Source organism: Anarrhichthys ocellatus, unplaced genomic scaffold (genome assembly GCF_004355925.1).
Source record: "Anarrhichthys ocellatus isolate YVR2014 unplaced genomic scaffold, GSC_Weel_1.0 scaffold16, whole genome shotgun sequence".
Taxonomy (NCBI): domain Eukaryota; kingdom Metazoa; phylum Chordata; class Actinopteri; order Perciformes; family Anarhichadidae; genus Anarrhichthys; species Anarrhichthys ocellatus.
Window position 1 is genome coordinate 9,826,898 of NW_022280046.1, and position 19,067 is coordinate 9,845,964.

Here is a 19,067-nt window from a genome sequence, read left to right on the forward strand (position 1 = left end):
CTGGCAAGTAAATGTTTAAGGCTTTGTTTTGCGACTCTCAAATTTGCACACCAATTTAGACTCCAAAGCTCAAATCTGCCCACAAAGTATTGGCCCTGTTTCTTGATTTTGACAAAACACAGGACAAGTCAGGAATGATTATGTTATGTGTGTTGGAAAATGTGTGGTCCCATGAATGCTAATCATTCCCAAATCTTCTGGTCATGTAGAAAGATCAATGCGAGGTACGCACTACACGAGAATCAAACCAGTTTTGGGCCTGATTGCGCCCTTCCGCCAATGGTCATCAAAGCCCAGAGGTTGTAGAGATTATCTTGCCAGATTTTCATGTGGTGTTAGGTAAATTAAGAGTACTTTTTGCATCCCCCGATCTGCTCGGTAGTCCATCATGGCTGCACCAATATCAAGTCACAGAATTCACAATCCGATATCCTATTGTGAGGGGGGAATGCACAATAGCAAATCGTTGCTCTCCACACACAATAGGATCAAAACAGTTACATTTATCATTACCTGTCGTTGTGGGTTCTCTCACATTTTCAAAATCTGTTCCATCTTATTTGGAAAATCTTCTAGTGTGGGCCAGCCTAAACCTATTTTGGGTGAATTTAAGGTTTTTACATGTTTAACCTTAAGACAGATTTTAAGCTATAAAATCTGTAAAAAGAGTAAGATTTGGTGTCTTGGCAAAAAATAAGTCATATAAGCAAATAACTAAAAAGTGGTATAAAACAAAACCTTGAGAACTTAAAAACAATGAATGGATACAGTAGGGGTGGAGATGAGATGGTTTCCCTGAGAAACAAAAGAAGACTTCCTTCCAGGAATTGGGAGACAGCCCTGTGTTTGTTTGTTGTTCTACTCTATACTATTCTAGGTCCCCTGACTTCCAGGTTTGCTCCCGTCATAATTACTACATCCGATAGAGGTCGCCTCCTAACTTAACATAAATGTGGTAAATGGTAAACAGACTTGTACTTGTATAGCGCTTTTCTAGTCCTACGACCACTCAAAGCACTTTAACACTACATGTCATCATTCACCCATTCACACCCATTCATACACTGATGACAGGCCTACCATGCAAGGTGTCACCTGCTCATCAGAACAATCTAACCATTCACACTCATTCATACACAAGCAATTACGGGAGAAATTTTGAATCCATTGATAAATGATGTACGTAAAGACAGTAGACAGGAGAAATGTATACCCCAAATGGCCTCACTTTGTAGCTATGTGTTTAGTCCCTTTACTTGTTTGTAAAATATCTATTGTTACAAATAAAAATGCCATTTACCTCCTGCCCAGTGACCAGGAGCAGGCTGCCTTCTTTGCCATACATGACCTGTCTGGAGATGATGTCCAGGAGCAACAGGTCACTCCAGCAGCTGTGCAGCAACTTCATCTGGTCATTCACCTTGGAGCATGAAGAAGGCGTTAAAACCATTCAAGTACAGGTTTTATCTAGCTCATCTTCAAAATAACAGTATCCATTTCTGTTGTTGTCCCCCTGTCAGAGACATTTTCTGTCACGGGGCATGATGGAGGACTCGAACGCAGACCAGACCAGAAGTAGAAGTGAAGTGGAATTTAATGAAAACTTAAACCAGAACAGGAAACTTACAGGAACACAGGGAATTCACGGACGAGACAAGAGACATCGTTTAAAGTTTAGGGCCACTGACCAAGCGTCGGTATTTGACAATTTTGGGAGTCAGAATGTGTTGGTCCAGGTGCTCTGTGTTTTTTATATCAGCAGTTGATATAAACCTGAGTGATTTAGGGTTAGGGTTCACAACACACACAAGTTGTTTTCCACCATGCCATCTGGCAATTTATTGAGACTGATTTTCAGCCCATATTACAACTAATGTACCATACTCTCTCTCTCTGTCTCTCCTATGACAGTAAGCGGATGTGCTTTAAAGTAATCGTTTGGAGTTCTTGATCTCTAGTAGCGCCATGGAGGAATGTTTTCACAGTTTTGGTTGTATTGTACACCTTCATGAGGACACGCATGCACAAGCAAGCGGGTAGTGTAATACACCATCCGGCCGCATCCATAGTTTTTCAAAGCCATGAACAGAGCAGAAGGCCATTCCAGAGACGGACCGGCTGTAGAAACTCAAATTAAGCTGGCTAGTCTCCTAGCAGCGAGGAGTGAGGGAGAGGGACTGTTAGACCCAGCACCTCCACTGGCCCCCAGCCCGCTGTTGGCTCATTTTCTATAGCCACTATAGCATGAAAGCATAGCGGAATTAGCAAGTTAGATAGCCGCTAATTGAGTAAAATGTAACAACTTAATGCTTTGTCCATAAGCTCTTCTCACAGCGTAGGAAAGATGATGATCCCAAATAGCATCCAATCACAAGGACGCATCGAGACAACGAGTACTAGCCAATCACAGCATGGTTGACGCTGCTTCAGTCTTTTGAAGTGGGCGTGGTTTCATCTGAAGTTGGTTTGTAAAAAGATAAGACGCAGTCCTGCCAATGGTTTCAGGCTAGTGAACTAATCTGCAGGAGACAATAATTCTTCAACAAACAGCAATGTTCCAACAAAGACTGGAAAACGACTGCAAGTAAGGAATCATGCAAAAGTTTTCTGAAGATGTAATTTAAGACGTTTGTTAGACCTCAAGGATAAATACAATGAGTTTTGGTTGTAAGCATTGAATGTGAGCAGAACAAAACTCTCTTGGGCCCCTTTAACTGTCGACCCATTAACTTCATTCAGAACAAGGACAGAAGCGGATGCAGGGGGGGGACCTTAAACTCAACCTGCTCAAGACACATACCACAGCACATGTCCATCAGAGTTACAAGTTGGGTATACTGTAATTCAACAGGAAACGTAATATGTAATATGAAAGTATGCCACTATTGTGCCAACATATTTGGACTATTATTTCTATCAGATGATATATCATTGTGCTTGCTGAGATCGCTTCGTGCAGCTACAATGCTAGAAAGATATTCATCGCGGCAACAAACATGAGCTGTCAGAAGATCTCACCTTAAGTTGTTTGAAGAAGATGGATGTGCGAGCCCACTCCACAATGGCAAACAGCGTCTGGTCGGCCATGAGGCACATCAGACCGAAGGTGCTAGGGTTCCCATGTTTCTCCCAGTCCGTGTGCTCCTGCAGGAGACGAGCAGTGATCTTATTCTGCAGCTGGAGCTCGTCTGGATCACAACGCATGAACTCCATCACTAGCTGTGGCATCCTTGGACCGCTTGGAGAGAGAGGTCTTGAGTACAGCTCGTCTGAGTCGATTCCTGCAGCAGAGTTGTTGACGTGCTCTGACTTGATGGTCCAGTTTGAGGAGGAACACTGGTACTGGTTTACACCGGGTGAGTCGGATGGCAGGAGTGAACACAGTGATGGAGGCTGGTAGCTGATACGGTCGTTCTGTGCGGTGGGTAGTGGGGTGCAGTGAAGGATGGGAACTGGATGAAGGCCACCAGTAAAGGTCAAGTCTCTTTGCTGGGTCGAGGAGCCCAGGGGTGGACTGCTGTCTATTCTGAATCCGCTAGCTTGAATCAGAGCCTTTCTCTGCTGCTTGAGGGCACGATCATGCTTGTACATGGGGCCGAACTTGTTCCTGCCACCTCGTATTCGATCTGCACGAACAGCTGATGAGATGAGATTTGTTTAGAGCAGTTTGATTGATGATTTTCACTATGATGTTCACAAACTATGCAAATGGTCAGATTACCCCTTATATTGCTCATTCATGAGGGTGAAACAACACTATGATTGACATTCTTCATATTCCTTATCTTTAGGACCAACTGGAAAAAAAACAAGAATGTAATTGGACTTCTCAGCAAGTCAACATAAAACTAAAACCACTGTGAATTCCTTACACAATAACTGGGGATGCTCTGCATTGCGTTAACTTATGCTTCCTCTCTTCTCACTTGACCCAGAAATTGTTCCCTTTCCGTCATCATAGACAATCTTCTAATCCCTTAAATGAACCTTGAAGGGAGACGAGGAGAGAGGAGGTTTCCTGAAGGGGCTGAGAGCGAGGATACACCGGTCAAACTTATGTGTGCTTGTGTGTTAAATTAATGCATCACACCTGCACTTTCTTGTCACATTATGCCATGGTGTGAATTGAATTAATAGTAAATATAGAAGTTGTCATGAACACTGTTATGCTCATCTGATTATGAGATACAGCGGTATAACAGAACAATGGACAGCTGATGCTTTAGAATGACGGCTCCAAGGCAAGAATGACTCATTGTGTTAAATGCATCGTCTACTCTCTCCTTGCGTCTCTTTCTGGCCTTCTCCTCGAGCATCTCCTGTGAGCGTGACTAAGACGTGACTCAGCATAAAATGAAAGTGCCCCGGCCCTCACACATCGAATTACACAGACTTTGTACTAGGGAGCAGGCAGGGTAAAGTCTGTTTAACGTCTGGTTCAACTGATTCATTTGTGTTAATGCACGTATACCCTCAACACCGTAATACACAATCTTGTTATTAACACCTTTTTTCAGGACAAACTGGGCTATCACATACAGCTCCTTCTGATGATGTCTAGATAAGGGTTGCAGTGTGAAAGGAGATATCGTGTCTAACTTAACTTTACATTTAAGTAGATATTTTGGTCACAAGAGGCATAACCTGGAACTTACTGGCACCTTATTGGGTCCTTTTAAAACTGGAATGGCAAGGTAGCACTTTAGAATACAGCCCAAAAATTACAGTGTAATACAATACTGGGTACCTTTATAGGACAAATGTGTAAGTTCAGGTGAAGAAGATAAAAGGAGTAAGGAGCTAACAACATTTAGTTTGAGAGGGATAGAAATCAATAACACTATTACTGAGTACCTATTAAATAATTACAGGGTACAGTAATGTTGTTATAGGAAACGTGAAAAACTGGTGTTACTGCAAAAATGAAAAGAAAACACTTTGGGAAATTACGTTGTAAAGTTCTTTAGATATGTGGTGAATATTTGTAGTATTATTATTTATTAATAAAGGATGAATTATTATTGCTGATGGGGAGCAAGGGTGCACCAAATATCTATAGCATAGTTACTTGTGTGTTTCCTGGTAAAAGTGTAGGATCCATCTGACGATATGTCATTTCATCAGATCATAAACAATTAACAGGCAAAAACACTTAACACTTGTACAAAAATATTTACCGTGTCATTTATTTCTAGGTCCCTTATAAATTAAAATGTGTTATTTTATTGGTAGCTCCAATATGCAAAGTATTCATTCTGTAATTTGTGGGTTTTAATCTTAAATGTTACTGCAGGTTTATACACAATTACCCTCTAAGTCTGTTTCTAGTCATGTAGGAAAGAGCGAGTAAAACATGATTCATAGCAAATCAATAAAACTCCTGTTATTCAACCATCTTTCCACTCAGGGAAACATAAAAATAGACCTTAAAACGTGAAACTTTATATTTGTCCTATTGTCAACAAATATATATATATATTGTCACTGGATATAATTTAACTGATATATATCACCATGACACTTCCCCAGTTGATTACCTACATTAAGACAATTATTTTTTGTATTACAAGTTTTCTGTAAATGTATGTCAGAATATGCAAAAGAGTCATTGCCTTATTAAATATGTACTAATTTGCTTAAATTTCCAGAACAGAAATCTGAACATTGGATAAAGCCAGGTTCGAAATTCTTGTTTCATTTCGTTTATATATTAGAATCAAAGGTTTTTACAAAAGAGATTTTGGAAAGATCACTATAAATCAGAAAATACTATCAACAGCCATTAAAAATCTATCTTCTCTATGTTTTTAGGAATACAATGTTCATCTCACTATAAATTATTTATGAACTGTGAGAAACTATCAGAATGTAGAGAGGAATGAAAGTGGAAAGTTTGGTGCATGTAAGAGCTACTGAAGTAAGAAAAACTGTTTTAGAGAAAACTGCCTTTAAACATATGTTTAGTAAAAGTCCTTACACTTTGAAGACACTACAGGTGAATAACGTAAATGTCGAAAGTGACCAGTGTATTTTGCCCGTAGTGTCTCGCCTTTAGTAACTATTGCCAACACAGAACATCGCAGCTAAACGCAGGAGCAAACTACAACTGTGATGATAATAATAATAATAATAATAATAATAATAATAATAATGCATAAATCCACAGGTGCTTTAAACTTGCGGGTCTGTTACACTAAAAGACTGACTCGTTCCTTGTTGTAGAAGCGCGTGAATCGCCCCGTAGCATTGCGTCTGACCCGTGAGCTTGTTAGATGTACAGGTCGTTGGTGTATTAAGTTAAATACATTAAACTCTACTTTAAATTACGATAAAATCTTTTTTTTTTAAACAGTAATAATTTGAAGACATTTTCTTGGACCAATATGGGCAACAAGAAGAGCGTATAAATAAATCCTCTGTTATGTGATAGTGGGTTATACTTTTCTTTCTGAATATATTCCCATGTCGTCATTCTAGGCCGCGGGAAGCAGGTCACAGTCAGGTATTTGGAATATGCCTGTGGCATTATGAAAGGTTATGTACAATACAAGGATTCCCCTTCATTTATATCCTAACACAGGTGGATGAAGACCGCCCTCCTTACCTTCCAGCCTCATGCCGACATGAAGACACTTTTGGAATCTGCAGAACGGACATCGCTTCCGTTGACTTACATCGATCCTGCACTCCCGGTTCTCTGCGCAGATGTACTTCTTGTTGTTCTGGACCGTTCTTTTGAAAAAACCCTGCGAGGGTTGAAGAAGAGGAAGGGGTCCACTTGAGGAAGACGGTTCTGTTTATAACGACAACAGATAGGCATTTACAACAACACAACTCCAGCAGAAGTAAATGTACCTTGCAGCTCTCACAGGTGAGCAGACCGTAGTGGTAACCAGAGACTTTGTCTCCACACACTGGACACAGCTCCTCCAGACCCACACCATGTCTGAACTCCATCCTGAAAAACAGCGACCGCTCATCACACGGATTACAACATGAAGAGTGTTTGCAACTGTAGTGAGACATAAAACAAACATCTGATCATATGGAATCCATCGTCTCCTGACTGACCTACCTGTTGACTCAGTGTTCGGCCTGGTTCAGTACTGTAACTGTTAGTAGACTGAAATCAAAGCTGGTGGGGATATTCTTCCAGCTGCGTACTTGCAGATGTGAAGTGGAGTGATGTGATCGTCACGGGAGGGACTCTCCATGGTCCTGATCCCGCGGCTGGCTCATGTAGCCAATGAGCACGTCTCATCATTGACTCACCTGTTTGTGTGTTTAAACAACATGCCTTCATAGCTTCTTTTTTTTCGATTAAGAGTTTTATTGTGCGTTTTCTGAGATTGCACCAAACAGACATTCCATAATGTAATTTAAAGGACAGCAATACATAAACAAAACGACAGACAGACAGATAAACGGACTGAAGCTGCAACGATTCGTCGACCAGTCGATCAGATGATTAACAGAAAATCATTGTAATTCCTTCAAAGTAGTTTTTCATGCAGTAATAGCAGAAAAATCTGTTTTCCAGCCTCTCGAATATGAAGATTTCCTGCTTTTCACAGTTTTTATGTCATATTAATCTGAATAGCTTTGGGATTTGGCCTGACAACGCACGTTATTTATAGACATCACGTTACACTTTGAGACACCGGGATGGACTGGTTTTTAGTTGCAGCTCCATTCTACAATCCTGCTCATATATAAGGTGGTCAGACAATAAGCCAGGGTACTGTATTACTACAGACCATTCAAAGCGAAATAAATAAATGAATACAAATATAAAAATAAATAAAATAAAGAGCAGACAAGTCCAATTTGATTTTAAAGTTGGTGGGTACAAATCACGAAGAGGGCTTTAGTTCTTCAGGTATTACCGGAGGTACAACAAAACAGGGCCATGTTTTTACATCATTTCGATGATGATGCAAATATATTTAAATACAAATACAGCAAAAAGTGATGAGGGGACCTCAAAGCAATATGAATATTCAAATGTGTATTTATTAGATAAGATACTTACATATATAAATATGATGGTATGTGGGCACAGTTCAGGTCTGAGAGATATCAAAAATGAAATTTGAACTCCATTATACCTCTAGCTCAGGATTTAAAAATGCATCTCGCAATGTAGTGTTAGATCCACTATTATAGTGTTACCACTTTTTATACAGATTTTTGAAATTATTTTTAGTTTTTAAGTTTATTTTTAGTTCCATACTCTCCAATCATTCTCTGTGTAATGTTCTATAACTTTCAAGATAAGCAGTATAATAAATACATGAATAAATAAATACAAATAAAATTGAATAAGATACAAACACCATTCCAACTTACACACCTTTATTTATATCTCAATTTTGGTTTGCACGTATAACCTTAACACCGTAATGCACAATCCTGTTAAAATTATTAACACCTCTTTTCAGGACAAACTGGGCTATCAGAACAAATAGCAGAAATGTACCATTGTAATTTATTAAAATAATAGTATCCAATACCAGGTCGGCCTATTTTCACGATCCAGCTATCTGAATCAGTATCAGTAGGCTGATATCCATCAGCATCAGGTTTTTGTGCATCTCTAATCTTTCAACAACAAAATGACATTTTGGTCACTATGCACTGTGACAGCCTAGCCTGTACCCAAGCATACATTCTATTGAATCTAGCGGGACCGGAGGCCATTGAACGTGAACAGTCTTTTGTGTAAGTGGAGGAAGTGAGGGAGCCCAGCGAGGGAAGGAAACGTCCTTGTTCTCACGGAATCTGAAGACAATCCTGAATGCCTTAAGACAAAATTCCGAGAGGTATGCAACCCTCAAACCAATGTTACTATGGAAAGACACATGTTCAACAAACAATTAGAAGGCTGGTGAGACGATTGAACCAAATGTCATTGAAGTGTCAAAGCAAAAGGCTGCACTTTTGGGATTCTAGATCTCTGTGAGGAGCTTATTAGAGACAGACTCGTCTGTGGCATTGATAATGACAATTCGACAAGTGCTACTGCCAGATAGTAATCTGACATTAGCTAAGGCTGTCTCTACCTGTCCAACTCATGACATGATCATGAGAAAACATTGGCTTCTCCACAGCACTCTGTCACAAATGTTGCAGTCCATGCGAGGTTCATGACAAAACAAAAGCATACCGACAGATAAATACTAGGACACAGTGTATTGCCAGCTAAAACAACTGTAAAGGTAATCATTCAGCTAAGAGAGACACATACCCAGCTTTTGGTCAACAGTGTAAAAAATGGAATCATTTAAAAAAGGGCTGCAGAGTCCCAGGAGGAGTTCACCAGCTAGAACGTGACCAAGCTGATACAGAAGAAACATTCTATGTTGACGGCTTGACATAGCAAATGACTGTTGATTCAACTGATGCACAGAAAGGAGAAAATAATGAAGCTTTTGTCACTGCGCAAGTTGACGTGTCAAAAACCACATTTGAGCAAGTAAAGAACGAGGAACAAATAATAGCCTATAGCCACAAAGCTTGTAGCATAAGGAGGCAGCACAATCACAACTGTTTTGATGTGGTCAAGATGCAGTGCCACCTAGAGGGACAGCCATACACATGGTTATCTCACTGTATATCATCCAAGAGGATGTTCCGCCACTGCTCGAGCTACGTGCACGCAGGCAAATGGGGGCTCATTTAGTAAAGACATTCACCAGTTAAGCCCCACTGATGATAACCTGTCCCATTAAATTCAATCAGATTACAGCAATTTCTTCACTGATAGCCTTGAAAAGCTGCTTATACTGTAACCATGACACTCGAGCAGGATATTTTATCCTCCCATTTGGGTTTCTCCAGGCGACCTGCAGTGCTGTTTTTGTTACTTGGCCTTTATAGTGAGATCATTAAATGTAAGAACTCACCATTATATTGGAAAACAAAGATCAGAAATGTATTTAGTTCAGTCAGTATATTGGCTTGCAGGGAAGACCATAGTGTTAAAACATGACTGTACGATAACATCTTTTGTGAATTGGCTATAAAATGTGGTATGACATGTAAGAAATCACACTTTAATTTCTTGGCTTCAGAAATGCAGCCATTTACTATTCACTTACCGAGCCTTGGTGTTCCTGATCCTCAGGGCCCCCGCACACTTCCAGGTTCACTATGTTACAATTAGTTTGTGGTTATCAGATTGTAGCACATTTCTTTGGGAATATTCACCACTTAAGTGGTAGTGGCTACAGGACACATATACTACCTTCTATAAACACAGGCACATGTTTCTAGAGTGTAGTCATGGTCGCCAGAGGATGTCGCAGTCCTATCAGATGAACTCCAATAACTCTTCAGCGACAGCATCTGTCATGTTCCAGGTGTGTTTTTGTATTGCTTTTTAACTGTATGTTATTTAACACTCTAAATGATATCAAAGTGGACAGTGGCACAGTATTTGTTTAAGACACAGTGATCATGGATGGAGGCTTGGTTTCTTAAGTAGCATCAGGTTTGCATTCCTATCACTGCCACTTGGTGTTTCAGAATATTTCAATTAAATATCCTCCATTTAAACTTTGCTCACTTTCTAACTACTTTTCATGATCTTTATCTCTGAAGTGTTACAACGGAGTCATGTTGGTGCGAGGCATGTCCTGTAGTTTATTGGTTATTGTGCAATAATTTGTAATCTTAAACATAAGTATGTGGACATATACTTTTAATAAAATTGTAATTTCAATTTCTTTTTTTAGCTGAGCTACTTCATCTGTTCACATGAAATACCCCCTGAGGTACACAAACCCCTGGTTGTGAATTACAAATTTAATGGACAGGTTGCCATAAAATATGCTGAACACATTTATGGTCCTCAGATGATGAAGCCATTTGTTTTATTGATCCTGCAATCTTATTCTAGTGCCACCTTCATGAAAAATGTAGTAACCTCACCTTTGGCAAGACTCTAATCTTCAGAATCTGTCATCTTTGACAGTCTTTCTTAATCTTGGGTCCACTGAACTCAACACTACTCAAACAGAAACCACCGTTGGTTCTCTCTTCTGTAGCTGCAACATTAAAACATGTAACCAAAAACCATTCTACACCGAAACAGTCTACCCACATCCAATCGGAAGAGTTGGTCATCAACAGTAAACAGGCCGTTCAGTTCAGTATTTCTATATCCAGTAGATGGAGCTGTTGTATTAAACGATAAACATGCCCACAACGGTCCAGTTGTAGCATTATTTATTTATTTATATAGTATTATCCCAGAGGCTGATATGATTGCAGTTTTAAACATAGCTTATGAGGCATTATTGTCTTCATTTGATCCATGACAGTAGACAGACCAACAGGAAACATGGGGACAGATTAATTATATGCAACACAGTCGGAATGAAACCAGGGGTTGTTGTGAATATATATTCACCCTAGACAACTACACTAGACACGTTCCTGTTTTATTCCTTTTTTTAAATATTTATACTTTTTTTTAAATCATTATTATTATTGTTAGCTTGTTTATTTCTTTGTCCAAAACCTTAGAAACACACACACACTCACATTCACACACACACAAACACAACTACACTCATTTCGCAGCTCAAATAGAATCGGTAACTAACTGCTCTTAGACCAATACACCCCAATAACTTGCCTCTTTATTTTTAAATTGTCTTTATCTTATCCACCTTCTCACGGACAATGGACATGTTTTCTTTAATCGTCTTCTCTATTTGATATTCTGCTTTTAATTTTCTGTCCCGTTGTTCAAAATATTTCAACCCTGTCACGTCCATACTGACATCATGTCTTCCTGTGGAGAAGGAGAAGTTCAAAGTCACTGTAATAGGAACCACAGAATGATTTCAGGAAACTTGCATGGTGTTACTCCATCTATTGATGTAATCCTTTATTGAATACATGATATAGACATTTATTGACATAAGAACACATGGATGGAGCAATCTGGAAACTTTGGCTGAGTGCAAACAGAAGGTTTAAAGTGTCAGTTCACCTAAATCCCCCCAACTTTCCAACATCTTTGGTTTTCTATCCTGCATACTTTCAGATATGAGGTTGTGAAATGGGGGAAGACATTTTTTTGGGGTGATTTGGGTGAACTGAACTGTAGACATTCTTGATAACCACCTGAAAACTACAGTTAGACAGATGACGAAGTCATAAATACCAGAGATACATTCTGTGAGTATCAATTGTGATAGCTCATCTCAGAACCAGATGGACAACTGAACAACAGTAACTATATCCATGTAACTTCCATAATGGTTTGTGAAAATGACAATCAACATTGTTGATGAGTGTCGTTCTTTAGGTTTTGTGGTAGCAGTGCACTAGACTTTGTCATAGATGTGTTGTATTCATATGTATCATTATGATAGGTTTTTACACTGCTATTACACACATTTGGAAAGAGAATATTTGTAACATTTTCTGCACGGAGCAATTCAAATTCAACAAGATCTGACAATTAAACAATTATACTGTGCACACTTTAGCATGAATAGCATGTCTAACACTCCATATTAAGCAAGCTTGTCTTAAGCACGAGGTTATCCAATTTATTTAGCCGTGAAGAGAAATATGCAGCCGTCCAATGACAAGAAGGAGATTTGGATGACATGACATGACTGTTTTCTTTAAATTCCAATCACCTCTATCTTTCAGATATTTCATGGAGATAAAGTCACGTTTGTCGTTTTCAACAAAGTCAGTTTTGTTTTGTCAACATCTGGTCTTTGCTCAAAGGTTGTTGATGAATACTTTCTTTCACAATTTTATAGACAAAATGAACACTATCTCTAAAAAGTGTTGCGGTGCTAAAACAAAATCAAGCTGCTTCTACTTCTGATTCCAAGAGACAGCTGTCATAATTTGCAAGTTACTTGTCAGAAAAAGGTAAACATAGGTGGTTTTAAGCATTTAAACAAATCTGTCATTTCGTTGGCGACGACAGTGTCGTAGACCCCCTTGCGATGTCCAAATGTTTGCTTTTCCAACTCCAAATGATTTACGTACTTTTACTTTGACTAAATTCTAAACACCCCGTTACAGCCGTGCCAAACAAACACGATTTAAAGACATAGCAGCACTACGTGAACTCTTATGATAACCGTTACAAGTACGCATTTATTACTTGTAACAGTTACTATTTACTTGTTGTTCCAAGACTCTTATGTGGTGTTAACCCCATAGTCAGACTTCTAAGAGGTTCATAAAAGCAGGAATAGTGAGGATACCAAGAAGATCAGGCAGCAGTAGATGTTTGAACTTTTGGTCCTTCCACTGTGGATCCTGATAGGAAAGCTGAGAGCTTGAGCATCTGGATGCAGTTCACAGGCGGCCGGAGCATCTGCTGGGATATGGGGCAGCTTTGCATGATCCAGGAGCTCAGGGTGACTGCAGGCACTTCTGGCAGGAGCTGAGGTAGCCAGGCTGCTCAGGGTTCCTGCAGAAAGTGTATCCAAGCTTTCTTTACTGGCAGTGGCTACAGACAGAGGTGAACGCTCTCCTCCATCTGTTTGACCACGGAATGTAAGCAGAAAGTATGCTGCTGCAACCAGCAAGGTACTAATCTAATATTTAACCATGGCCTTTTCAATGTCTCCCAGTTGTTTAGCCACCGTTATTTAAAGTTATGGAATGGGTGCCATACAGTCGGAGTAATACTGTTCTGTCACATATGACTTAACAGAGGGTAACAGAGATACAGAACAGACAACCCAAACTAATCATCTTTTTATTAAACAAGAAAGTATTCCCACCTGTTTGGAATGACCACATCTTTTCATCTGTATTCCTGTCTCACTCATCAGATCCCTTAGTGTATGTGTGTGATCCATGTGCAAAGACAGGAGGAATCTCAGCTTGTTGCTTCAGCCCATGCACAGTCACTGTACGTATAAAGGTTCTACAGTATAAAGGATGAGGCCTGTTGTGTTATCTTAGGATACATGCAGTTGAGGTCAAAGATTATATACACTTATAAAGGACATGTACTGTATATTGAGGAAGGGTTGTGATTATTTATGCAGGTGCTTTTGTCTGTAAAAAAGGCGTGTGTGTGTGTGTGTGTGTGTGTGCATATATACAATATTCATAATTGTGAATAAAAGAGCAACATAGTAAATACGAACAATGGCTATGGTAACAAAACACAAAAGCCAATAGATATACATATACAAGTAAATGTTCACAAAAGGCCTGTGTTTTAATTTGTAGATTCTAAAGGTTTCCTGTTTGTCATCATATGGAAGATGGGATGATTATTCATCCCCGCTGTGTAAAGGAGCAATACAGGAGATAATTCACGCACAGTGCTTTCAGACTTTACAACTCTACTTATTGCACATGCAGAACACTTGAATCAGTTGGGGAGCACACTGTAATTTTGTTGTTATTGACCAACATACTATTTTAAATATATTTGAGTCTGTGCTTGTTTTATTGTCCTGTATTTTAACGTGTCCGGCTGCTATAGCTGCTTTCAAAATCCCTCAGTCCGTCAGCCGTCTGTATATGGTCAATGCCCAAGGCTTGTAGTGTATTGTGGATGGGTTACTGTTCTGGAAGTCCAGATGGTGTATAGCCATAGGGTAGTTTACACTCCCTGTGCGAATAGCATATTTGTGTTCTGCCAGCCTGTCCAGTAAATGCCTTTATTTGAAAACATGGCAACGTGTACATTCTAGCCTAGAGATCACAAAAGAGGTTTTACAAGTAATGAAATGATTAATTGTGAACTCCTTCTGGGATGTAAAATCCATAAATATTTTGGTCTGGTTTACATTTGTGCACTGGTTAAAATGGTTACGCTGGGTTTTGGACCCAACCAAGTTCGTTGGGTGTTAGGTTGTTGATGGCTGTGTAATAGTTTGTCTTGTAGTCGGGCAACTCCTAAAACCGTTTAATGGTGGTTTAGGGAGGATCTGACTGAGTATATCATCACTCTCAATAATACACCAATTCCGTTTTCTAATCTGTTTGATGTTCTCTGCTTTTCTACTGTATGTCGTAACTATCTTTTGTTTGTTTGGGGGCATTTCTTTGTATTCATTTGTACTTCGTCTGATCAGATGTTTAGCTCTGGTGTATTTTTTCTGTAGAGAAGTCTTTCTATATCCCCATTCCTAAAAGCATGTCACCATTTCCTTGGATTTGGCCTCAAACTCAAATTCTCTACAGTCATTGGAACTGGCCATAAGGCACACATTCTCTCTGAGCCACTTGGGATGGAAGCTTCTGGCATGTAGTCTGGTGTTTCTGTCTAAATATAGATGTATGTTAAGTCCCTTTATCTTTTTTTTTAAGATTTTAAGATCTAAAAAATGTATGTTCTCCTTGTTGTAATCCAGAGACAGTTATATGTTGGGTTGATAACATTCAAAAAGCTCTGCCTCTGGGTCTGGTCTGGGTTTATTCATTTACACTGAAGTTTACACAAAAGCCTCAGGGACGAGGAAATAGCTCTAATAGACAGACAGACAGACAGAGAGAGAGAGAGAGAGAGAGAGAGAGAGAGAGAGAGAGAGACAGACAAACAGACAGACAGACAGACAGACAGACAGACAGATAGATAGATAGATAGATAGATAGATAGATAGAGCGATAGATAGATAGATATAGGGGGTTCTAAAATTAAAGGCATGTCACCCAGTTTCGTTCAGGGGGTAGTTTGTCGATCTGCGATGCCAAAGAGGAGTTGGGAGTTAGAATATATGGTGCTATAAGATTTCTTCTGATTCACTAAGTTTGTTAGAAGAAAACTATTTTTGAGAGGCTTCAAGATCAGGCTGTAATGTATAATGAATTTGTGAGATGTCAGGCTTGGAAGAACAAATCACTGTATCATCTGCATATAGTTAATATGACAATCAGAACAGATTTGTGGGAGATAATTAATAAATATAGAAAACAGCGACCCTAGAGAACCTTTAGGTACACCCTTTTCTATGATCATAAAGTCTTACTGACTCCCCTCACACACTGATGTCTGTGGTGAAGATATGAAACAAAGTAGGGAATGTTTTAAAAGATCAGTAGCACAAAGTTTGTCAAGGAGGAGATAGTGATCAAACATATCAAAAACCTTAGCAAGATCTCAAAATATTGTGCCTGTAAGCATATGTCCATATTGTCCAATGAAGAGGATACATTGTTGGTACACTTTAAAAGAGCAGTGGTTGCAGAGGATTTAGGTCAGAAACCAGATTGGTATGGTGATAGGATGAGAAAGTCTTAATATATTACTGATACTGTACTAAATCAAATGGACAGGGTTGACACGGAACGAGCTGGAACATATCCGATCCTTCCTACCAGCTGATGCCATTGAGATAGTCATTAAAGAAATCAGAAAGTAACGTCACACCACGGCCTTTTTCCCTTCTGACCATGGGGGGATATTACTGTATTACTGAGTGACCTGTAATATTAAGTCTGGGGAGGAAAACATTGTAAGTATTTGTGGGCAGTGATAAATAAAACATACGTTAACACTGAATGAGTATTCCTGTGTTTATTATTATATCTATTAATAGTATTTTGTAGAACCAAACCTTTGGAGTGGTGGTGTGTAACAGCTATATATTTGGTATAAAAATCGCATGTGGCCCCAGCCTGTCGCCAACCCTGTTGGCCATTAGGGTTCCTCCACCTACCAGATCCAACTTTAACACCTGAAAAAGTGTCTATGGTCATAGAGATCAAGAGGATCACCACCTTTATAAAAATAAACCTCTTGTCTTAGCCTTCAGTCAATATCAACCTTAGCTTTGCCTTTTACAATTATTGGCAAGATGAAGTTAACTTGAATTTTTCTAAAATGAAAAGGGCTCATCCTCTGGGGAGAATGAAAGTCCTCAATAAATGTCATGATAAGTTGTTGGATATATTGGACTATTTATTTTGTACATGTGCGCCTGCAGCTAGGGCTAAAGCTGACCTGTGTGTCACCACAGCAAATTTCATGTCTTTTAGTTTATTAACATGCATTACATTGTTATGGACCAAGTCCTGTTCAAAAAGTTACTTTTGCCAGACAGCGAAGGAAGGTCAAGAATGAAAAAAGAAAATACAAAAATCATTACGAATTGTTCTCTGGGGATCATGAATATGTACATATCCAATTTAATTGCAATCTAGTTTTCAAGATCTCCTGGACTGAGCCAAACTGTTGGAAAGATGGATGGGCTGTCATTCCTTATCCAACTAATACATTTTAACAGGTTCATAAGCAAATTGCATTGGTTGGTTAAGACTGTACAATGGGACACATACAAAAATAACTGTGTTTTTAATTGTTGTAACACAAATCAATCCCCATTTTCTTTACCTCTCTGAATGAACAGGTGGCATGTTCCCTCAGCTCTGTTTTGTAATATTTTCATTTCAAAGGCAAAATGTTTGCCCCAAGCAGCCTGCGTAAGCATCCACTGCGAACATGTCCATAATGCTTTAATAAGAAGCTGAGTTTGTCTGGGGGACAAGGTCCCATTTATCTCCCTGTGTATCTAACTTGGGATTTCCGCACTGAAGCACTCTGTTTGAGAAGCACCTAAGTTGGTTTTAGAGGAGAAAATATGAACCATGTGTATTTAGACTGAGGAGCACAGTGCAATCCAACTTTCACCATTTGTTCCTATGTTTAAGTATCCTCTGGGTTGTGTCTTTTTGTTTGGAGTCAGAGTACCTTGGATGATCTGTGATAGTTCAGGCATTATATAGTGTCAGATACTCATCACATTCATACAAGACAACGTGAAAGCCAAAGCTGAAGGTTCAAAAAGTTGATTTTCTGTCATACAACGGGTACAATGGGTACAGGATTGATTTGTAGAGAATTGACAACCATGACAGTAACCTCCTGATCCACTTTAATGTTTCAGCCAAAGACAAAATTGGAAAAGGATGAATCGATCACAGTAACATTTTTGGATCAAATATGTTTTCACCTGCCTTTAATCAGTACCAAAATACCATTTATCTGTATCTTGCAAGTTCACATTAGAAGATTTTATACCATGACCAGTACTAGTAGGCAGCTAGAGCACTTAGCTCTACCCTAACCCTAAATGTTCATTTATAACCATTCTTTTTTTTTTGCCATGATCACAATCTATCTATATAGAAAGAAAGAGCTTTAGAAACGTTGATTTAATGTCTTACATTTTGCCATTGAATGTAATCCTGATGCCAATGTTATTGGCTGGTGATAGGGTTGAACATGCAAGCTTTATTCAGTCAATCAGTTTCTGGTATTTTAATTTATTGAATTTTTGAAAAATGGATAGAATTTAAACTACACAGAAATCCCGGTAAAGGTTGATTTAAAAAATATAGTTTGTAGTTTTGACCGTTCTTTTTTTTTGGTACAGATATTGAGGAATAATCAGCAGATCATTTATGTTTTCTCACACAGTGTTTTCCTTCTCTTATTACTTGAAGCATTTTCTGAGCTTTGATTAAGCATAAAGAACTTGTGTATTAGAAACTGCAGCGGCCATGTTTTTCTTGAATCAGGAGGCCTGTTGGATGCAACAATCAGTCTTTTGTTTGGAAAAATCATTGTATTTTTCACTGAATATCCCAACACTCAGGGCATTTGGGGCTAATGGTGATGCTAGAATAAAGGTCACAGGGTGACAATAATCCTTAGATATGAATATCCATACGTCACATAAATGTCATGGTAATGACAGTGACGAAGTGTTGTTTGGACTGACAAACACGGCTACTAGCATAATAATTTGCTGATGATGAAAAAGTAATTGTTCAAATTTACATTCCATCATCAATCATGATAAAATCCTAAAAACGATTTTTAACAAAAGTCTGTTAATTCAAGTTTTGTAGGAATATCAAAGTTGACTTCAATAGTTACAAGTACCATCTTTTTACAGGGAACATGTTTCAGTCTACCAAGCTTTCATGTTGGTAAGAAAACCTTTCCTCCTCGAGAGCTCCGTACTTATTCCCCAACTAATAACAAACCAATCAATACATGGAGCAAATTTAACACTGGAGCCGCGGGACCGCCCGGGGATTCAACCTTCTTATGAGAA

General features: G+C 38.9%; 1 protein-coding gene across 5 annotated transcripts in view; it reads right to left on the minus strand.

Moving 5' to 3' along the window:
- Positions 1-7,206, minus strand: part of LOC116388059 (steroidogenic factor 1-like) — an 11,544-nt gene extending 4,338 nt beyond the window's left edge. Inside the window, exons 1-5 of one of the 5 annotated variants that reach the window (XM_031855661.1) lie at positions 7,076-7,206; positions 6,882-6,975; positions 6,605-6,793; positions 3,019-3,638; positions 1,301-1,420 (exon numbers count right to left, since the gene is read on the minus strand). In XM_031855661.1, coding sequence (XP_031711521.1) covers positions 1,301-1,420; positions 3,019-3,638; positions 6,605-6,793; positions 6,882-6,957 — 1,005 coding nt within the window. In that variant the 5' untranslated portion in view covers positions 6,958-6,975; positions 7,076-7,206. Of the gene's footprint in view, positions 1-1,300; positions 1,421-3,018; positions 3,639-6,604; positions 6,794-6,855 lie in introns of all 5 variants that reach the window. The other 4 variants (XM_031855660.1, XM_031855662.1, XM_031855658.1 and 1 more) reach the window with 4 other exon arrangements.
- Between the last annotated feature and the right edge of the window lie 11,861 nt (positions 7,207-19,067).